The 8339-nt window shown below is 34.3% G+C and overlaps 1 protein-coding gene across 1 annotated transcript; it reads left to right on the forward strand.

Moving 5' to 3' along the window:
- The first annotated feature begins 2907 nt into the window (after nucleotides 1-2907).
- LOC129805299 (uncharacterized) lies at nucleotides 2908-4759 on the forward strand. Its single transcript, XM_055853120.1, has one exon. It carries the CDS (start codon nucleotides 3105-3107, stop codon nucleotides 4419-4421), a length of 1317 nt encoding a protein of 438 aa, XP_055709095.1. The 5' UTR covers nucleotides 2908-3104; the 3' UTR covers nucleotides 4422-4759.
- Nucleotides 4760-8339: the final 3580 nt, after the last annotated feature.

Here is an 8339-nt window from a genome sequence, read left to right on the forward strand (position 1 = left end):
TCTAGGAACCACTTTGCCTCTTTTCCTACAGTCGAGTGCTGTTGACTTTCTTTGCTGTCTCCTTAAAAATCAACAGCCCGGCTATCTGACGAAGTTCATAGTGCCGCCGGGTCCTTCTGTTAGGTCTTCGAGTCTCGCCGTGCCGAGATCGGCGAGCTGTATTCGTCACAACTCCCTCTTTGTTGAGAGAGTATTCTCTGGAATGAACTTCTTCCCAGAAGAAGAGAAACGGCGGCTTATCCAAATCTTTTTGGCGCTGTAGTCATGCTTCAATTTAATTCTTTTTTTCTTTTCTGGTCAGGAAGATTTTTTTCTTTTATCTCTATCCGGACCGCAGCATATGCTGTAAGCCATTTTCACCATTTTTTAATTAAAAATGTCTAAGCTCAGGAATTAATTGAGGTCCTACAAAAAAATCTTACAATCTTATCTTTGTAATCATCCACAACCACAAGAATCGGATTTTTATCAGTTATGAATAATTAAAAAAAACATAGTTTTTCACAAAATATTCATATGCTGCTTTGGGTACTCAGAGTCCCATAAGAGACGAAAGAGTTAACGATGCAAATGGCTTATACAACCTGAGAAGGAGTTTTCCACCGTTTCACTCTAGAATAGGTAGATCACCAAAACTTATGGCCTCTACACATTAGAGAAATTTATGTCAATATTGAAGCAAATTCCCTTCGCTTGTGTAGGAAAAACTCTTCAATATGGATATAAATATCTCTAGTATGTAGAGGCCATTAGACGCTGGTGGGCGCAAAATATTGCTTCCTGACCACATTTAATATTTATATGTATCTCTGTAATTATTTTTTTCTGCATTAGGCTTCCAAGAGTGCAAGTTCAAAAGTAATGATTAAATTGAACTCCTCGCTTGCCTTCCTTTATCACCTCCAAACCCTCTAATAAAATTCATCTCATTGTCATTCGCTGACATATCGGTCGCTCGCATGAATTTTAGCCTTTAAGCGTAAATGGACGTAAATATTTTATTTTCTTGTGACACAACACCGGAAAAATCGTCATTTTGAATTCTTGAAGATTAAACATCAATTACTTTGGTAGGCTCATTTTAGAATAGATTTGGTTAAATTTGGAAAAGCATTGAAATGCTGAACCCGGCTGCATCGGTCATGAATCGGGTAAGTACCGATAATTTACTATTTTTGTTTTTGAAATTATTTTTTACTTGGACCTTACTGTGTTATCACACTTGCACATTAAAATTTTAATATGATTCACATGAATTGTCGCTGGTGAGAGTCAAAATGTGTAATTTGTGTGTTTGAATCGTTTTATATTCAAAATTTGATCTATTTGTTGATAAAAAAGTAGACTTGGCCCGCAAAATTTGATATAAATTGATTTATAGCATTAATGCGAAAAATTAATGCGGTTTTCTCTTTAATTTTTTAATGTGAAAAATATTTATGATTTAGGTAAATATAAACTTATTTTTGCAGGCCAAGTCCACTTCTTTATCAATAAATAGAAAAAGCCCAAATATTAAGTGACTCAAAGACACAAATAACATATTTTGACGCTCACAAGCGACAATTAATGTGAATCACATTAAAATTTTAATGTGCAAGTGTGATAACGCCGTTAGGTTCGGTTCCCGAGCAAGAGGTCAAACGGTGAGAGATATCGGCTTCTGGTCTTGGATGACCCCCCTCCGATAAGTGGACATTATCTACCATTCCTAGTGTTAGCTTGTGAGTTACCCCTTCCAGGAAGGTATCGTAGACAGGATTAGTATTGAGAGTTAGTTAATGTTGAATCGTCCTAGGAAATTGATCATTAAGGCCTCGACACACTAGAAGCAATTTCTTTAAAAAATGCCTTTTTAAAGAAAATTTCCCTTATCCTCTTGTAGGGAGAAACTTCAGAATTTTTTAAAAAGGCAATTTTTGACGAAAATTGCTTCGAGTGTGTAGACACCATTAGGGAGGAACGCTGAGATTTTTTGAAAAACCTCTGGCGGCCGAGGCGCTCATTCACGCGATTGCTTAACTCTTTCGCGTCCATAGGGTCATATATGACCCGGGGAAAAAAGTTTCTTTTTGGCTATTTACATTAATTGAAATCTAACTGGAGTCTTGAGAAAATGAGCCAAGAATCTTACATCCTTCTATTATGATGTCGTGCACGAACAGATAGATTTCAATTAATGTAAATACCCAAAAAAAACTTTTTTCCCCGAGTCATGACATTACCCTATGGACGCGAAAGAGTTAAACGCTTAAAGCCTCCGCCCTTACAGATCCTTTGACGGATCTAACACTAAAGCGGTCTTCAGACTACAGATTTAGCCCAGTTCCTGAAACTCTCAAAATCCTAAATAGCAACCAATTTTATTCCTTTTTCACACTGAGAAAAAAAAAGAGGGTGCGATTATCTTTTTTTCCTCATTAAATTTAACACTTTTTAGGGTTTTTAGGTGTAAAAATATATCAACATTTTTTAATGTTAATTTTACACCTTTTTAAGGGTAAAATTAACATCAAAAGGGTAACTTTAACCCCTAATACACCTAAAAGTATAATATATACACCGATTTCGGATCAATACTGCAGGGTAAAATTAAAATTTCCGGAATGTTATTTTAACTTTTTCGGATTTCTCTCAGTGCAGAATCCAATAGGAATAGACGGAATAGATAATCATCTGTTTTTAATAATCCGATTCAAAGTTACTTTTTCCAGAAAATCTTAATTGGTAAGAATTTAGAATATGGCTTAGTCTACCAGGGTCTGAAGTCCGCATAACAATTAAAGAAATTATCAGATTTTTCATTACAGACAGAAAGAAAAGCGGGGATAAAAGAAATTAACGGTTTTAGTTTCAAACAGATTATTTGCGTTTGTCCATAGATGGCACTATACAAGCAAAGAACATAGAAAAGGGCAGGTGTTAAAAATTTAACTGTCGCTTTGTTGTGCTCTTAATATTTTCCCAAATTTCTTGAATTAAATCACGAAAAAAGTGTATTTTCTAAAGTAAGTCGTCTAAAGAAGTGTTTAGTGAAATTATTTAAAGTTAAATAATCACAAAAATCTGCGAAAGAACAAATAAAAAGAATTGTGAAATAAACAATGGCATGCATTCTGAGTCCAAACAACAAACGTCGTCGGGAGTCTGATAATTTTGGATCTCTATCTTCTCATCACGTCTTCCCGGATATGGAGACAAAATCTATTGCTGATCTACTTACTCAGAGAGTCATGGAAAATCCCTATGAAGTAGTGAGGAAGCCTCCCAAGAAGAAGAAAAAAGATGAGCCACTTGCTTGTTTTGACAATGAAGCTCTCAATCTCAATACTCCTGAAAAGCAATTTAATCCCTTCGAGGTCAAGCGATCGGAGTGCGAAATGCCTGTCCAGGCAGTTTCCTACGTGAATCTGGGATTGAATTTGAAAGCTCCTGAGAGCGCAAGTGTGAAGAATCCATTTGAAATTGTTCGCTCTGGTGATGAAGAGTCTCCCCGGGATCCCCAAGAGGGCATAGAAAATCCAGCAATGGACTTACCCTGTCCTCTGGCCATTGCAGTCCCATTCACACCATCTGTGAACCGTCGAATTGCTTTCCATGACGCTAAAACACCTCCAAACTCAATGACTCCCTCAGAGATGCTGTCCAAGACTCTCAGATTCACTCCAGAAACTACCAATGCAACTCCTAGACGTTCTCTACGGAAGAACCTCTCAACAATCAGTGAAGAAGCCCTAAATATTGACGATGAGCTGGATTGTTATCAGCTGGAGTTGGAGAATAGCATAAATGAAGCAAAATCTGTGAACAGGAAATACTTTTCGGATCTCCGGAAGGGCGTTGTTAAGAAAGAAGCTGTAAAGGTGCATCATTTATCCACTGAGCCTGACGTTGTCTATGAGGGAGATGAAAATTCAGAGGAAAATCCTTCGACTGAGGATGATTTCGCCTTCCGAAATCCTCAACCCTTCCAGCGAGCCTATCGACGTCCTGGGCAACTGGTGTCCACAAAAGGCAGCACTAAAGAATCCACAGATACCAAAAGTTCAATCAGACGCAGCATCCGAAAACTTGCCAGTATTGCAAAGATACCAAAGAAATCCACAGATGAGAATCAGGAAAATCCCAGTGAAGAAAACCCTGTGAAGTCCGAAAGGGTCACCGGCAACAAGCTGATGGCCTCCATTCGGCAAAGTCTCAGACGGAAGCGCAAAATTCCGCAGGAGCAACAAATTATCCAGCAAGAAATACTAAATTCCACGATAATTGAAAACGACAACCGGAGAGTTTTCAGGGAAATTCAAGAGCCCGCAAATCCTTTCGGCAGACGGAACAGCTTGAGACGCTCAACCAGGCAAGTCCTAAAAAATGTTTTCAAGAAGAATGTGGAAGGATACGAGCTGGGCATTGCCACTAATTGATAAACAGGATTATTTTTATGTGAATTTAAGGAAATAATATTGTTGAAAAAAAAGTAGTTGAAAATTAGTTTTAGGATTGAGGAAAATTTCCGGGAGCACCTTAACTTTTTTTTAAGGCTGATTTATTAATTCGCGAAAAACTCTTAAGTAAACATTTTAATTCTCCTACAACATTATCTTGCCATTTTGCAAATGTTTAATCTATTTTTGCATTATTCTATTGAAAGGAAATTAGAAAATTATTCACTGATTTCTGGATAATTTTTTATACAAAAATTTTTGCTGAAGAAAATGTGTAAAATAGTCGCAAATATTATTAATGCAAAAGAAAAAACAAATACTTGATGTACAGGGTAGGGTAGACCGGGGCAGATTAGACAGGGGTAGAATTAGACAGTTCGTGGGGTGTTATATGTTTTTAGAAAGAATATTGAGCAAACGATCAGAATAATTAACTCCCTCCCGATTCATTGAAATATTTATTAGTATTTTTCAAATATGATTTTCACAAATTATAGGCGAAAAAACTTCATTTCAACTGCCCCGTTTTCCCCTATATCATTCTCAGATCGGATGTTTAGGAATGTTCAGGAGGAAAAAATAATAGATAATACTTTTTAAAAATTTTCTTTTTGAAAATGAGTTGCCTGTAATCCCTAGATTTTATTTATGTATTAAAAATAATAATTCATTTTATGTCACTTATTTCATATAAAATTATTTTCTAAAAGTTGATTATTTTTTATGAGTCAAAATTTTGTTGTCTCATTTGAAAAAGTAATTTAAACATGCAGCTAACTTAATGTAATCCGATTTATATTTCTAAGTTATGTAATTAAGGAGGCAAAAAAACCGCTGATGATGAACAAATATTGAGTGTTCTAAAAAAGTAATTGAGCATTGAATTAAGTTGTCTTCAAGCAATTAAAAAATAGCTAAATATCAAAAATAATAGGGGAGACTGGGGCAAAAAGTCACAAATCGAAAATATTAAAATTCAATATCTTCCAAGATAAATAAGATAGCGCCTTAAATTTTTTTCCAGATAGCCTCCATAGGTCTTCTTAAATGTCGTAAGTTTGTTAGAATTTGAACAAGGAATTTAGAAAATAAAAAATATCGAAATTTTTAGCCCTATTTTTGAAACATTTTCCGTGCAGAAGATATCAATTATTAGCTACTTATATTAAATTTGATGCACTGGTGAATATTTCCTAAATTATCTGGATATTCTTTGAATACGAATCCGCTATCTATTTTAGAATTTTAGAAAGATTCTTTTCTTCAGAAATCCTTTTATTAAGAACGACTACTTGGGGTAAAAAGTAAAAAGCTATGAAGCAAAAACAAAAACCGAAACAATTTCTGATGTTCTACGGTGAAAAGAAACGTCAATGCTACACTGCTGGCAATAATCATAGCTCCACTTTTTCATACTGTAAAAACTTTGAAAAAAATTTTTTTTAGAAAAAAATAAAAAAATCATTTGAAGGTATTTTCATACCGATATGAAAAATTGCCAATCGAATTTCATACCGTTAGAACTGTGAGTATTGTAATAGAATATTTATCAAAATGGCGATTTTCGGGTGGCAATAATTATAGCTCCACTCAATAAATTTGGCTCCAGGATATTTATTTTTAATCAGTGAAGGTAGGGTAGAGTCAGTACTTTTTCGCCAGTAAGCACTTTTTCGCCACCTACAAATAAAATCACTTTTTCAGGGAATTATGAGCTCATGGAACTACGAAATGACTATTACTTCATAACCTCTAGTCCAACGGATCAGAAAACCATAACTGGTGCTCCATCGACTAGATTATTTGCAAGTTAATTGAAGAAATTGTCGACAAGGTGAACAGTCACCAAAAAAATATGGAGTTCTTAATAAACTTGTCAACGCTCAGACAAATTGTCTTGCAATATTTTATGTTTTTGCAGTACAGTATTTGATATTTTTTCACTGAAAGTCACTTTGTTATTAACTAAGCTTCGCTCTAATATCATTATTTAATAATGTTTTCCAAAAAAAAAAATACGGATGTGGTGAAATAGGGCTTACTTTTTTCGGTTGTGTAAGTACTTTTCGCCACTCATTTTTCCAAGCATTTTACAAGTGGCGCACCTCGCGGAATTTAGTTGAAACAGACGTAATTGTCAATTGATTTTTGTCGCAAACAAAAAATGTGCAAAAAATCATTCGAAATACTCTAATAATTGTCTAATATCGGTGTTAAATAAGAAAAGTACTGTGCAATGTACTTTTGCGGGTTTTCGAAAGCTGCTGTTTCTTAAAAATCAATTAAAAACAAGTGGCGAAAAAGTGCTTACACAGTGGCGAAAAAGTGTTTACAAAGTGGCGAAAAGTACTGAAACATGCATTGTTTCAAAAAATGTATTTTTTCAACTAGATGCCCAAAAATTCCCGGAAAGTCTCCTGGTTCATTAGAGAGACAATGCTTCAAAGCTCTTGTACAGAAATTTTTTTTTATTTCGACAAAAATTGTAAGAATTATAAGGGTGTCAACCCTTAAGGTGGCGAAAAGTACTTACTCTACCCTAAATATCTTTTAGTAATTAAATTAATAACTAGATTAACCTAATTAGAATCATTTTTATAAAGTTTTTCATGAATTTTGCTGAAATTTTGTAAGGAAAATGTGCAATGAACAAAAATAAGGGATTAGTTAAGGTCTTGAAAGGGATGGAAATTGACAACCAAAAAATTTCCATAAAAATGACAAGATCCTATCACCTTTCATCCGAATTTGTCCATATAGCCGACATATATGCATTTTAAACCACTCCCAGGGCTAAAAATCTTCTTTTGTTAGAGGCAAAAGTGTGCAAATTTCCATGTTACAGTCGAAAAAAACAAGTGTTCTACCGAAATTTGATGTAAAACAATGCTGACAGCTTAGTCTCATCATGTCTTGTTTATTCTGCCCCAAACCAGAATTCTAAGTAACTAAAGGTGGTCTTCAGAATACTGAAATAAAAAATTATCAAAAAGAAGCTTATTGCAGTTTGATGAATAGATAGTGTTTTTCGTCATTTAAGTGGTAAAAAATTATTTTTTTAAATAAAAAAATTGATAGGTCTTGTCTGAACTTGTTTTCTGTCTGAACTTGGGGTAAAAAGTAACAAAAAAGCGAAGCAATTTCTGATGTGTCACGGCGAAAAGAAACGTCATTATCATGTCTCGCCGCTTGTTGTTTGCTATATATATAAATAAGGTCAAACGATTTGCACTCTTTTGTGTGTTTTTTTTTCTAAAATAGTTTGAAAAGCGCTTTTCTCGTTTTCTCACTTTTCTCCCAGAGAAAACGGTGTTTTACAAAGGTGTAGATGAATAAATTTTCTATAAAAATATGTTCTCTAAGTATTTTTTCAAATTTACGGAAGCCTGTAATGAAGGGAATCAAAATATGATAATACCCAATGTCTGGTACTATTTGCCCCAGCAATTTTGAGAATAGGCACAAAATTACCTTTTAGAAATTGGCTCGATAAACGTATTTCCTTACAAAATAGAAGAAAATTACTTTCACAGAGTTGTAGAGCGGCAAATTTACTATAAAACTGTGCCAATTAGAAATTTTGGAGGTGCTCGGGTAGCTTGTAAAGAAAATAAAATATCCGTTTTGTGACTTTTTGCCCCAGTCTGCCCTACGCAAAAAACAACGATTATAAAACTGCATATTCAACAAGATTACTTTTACGAATAATATTTGCGACTGACCCGACTGACAAAATTTTATAAATTCATCTTGGAAATTTTCCTCTAATATAAATCCACCTTGAAAGCCTTCAACTGCCTAAGAAAAACTTAACAACTTCCAAATTGATTATTTAGTTTTTTTTTATTTGTTTATTTTGTGAATTTTACAATCAATATCGCACAATATTATAAAAGT

This window comes from Phlebotomus papatasi, chromosome 1 (genome assembly GCF_024763615.1).
Source record: "Phlebotomus papatasi isolate M1 chromosome 1, Ppap_2.1, whole genome shotgun sequence".
Classification (NCBI taxonomy): domain Eukaryota; kingdom Metazoa; phylum Arthropoda; class Insecta; order Diptera; family Psychodidae; genus Phlebotomus; species Phlebotomus papatasi.

Excerpts from the sequence above, each read along its gene's own strand:
- LOC129805299 (XM_055853120.1), top strand. The coding sequence starts at position 3,105 with ATGGCATGCATTCTGAGTCCAAACAACAAACGTCGTCGGGAGTCTGAT.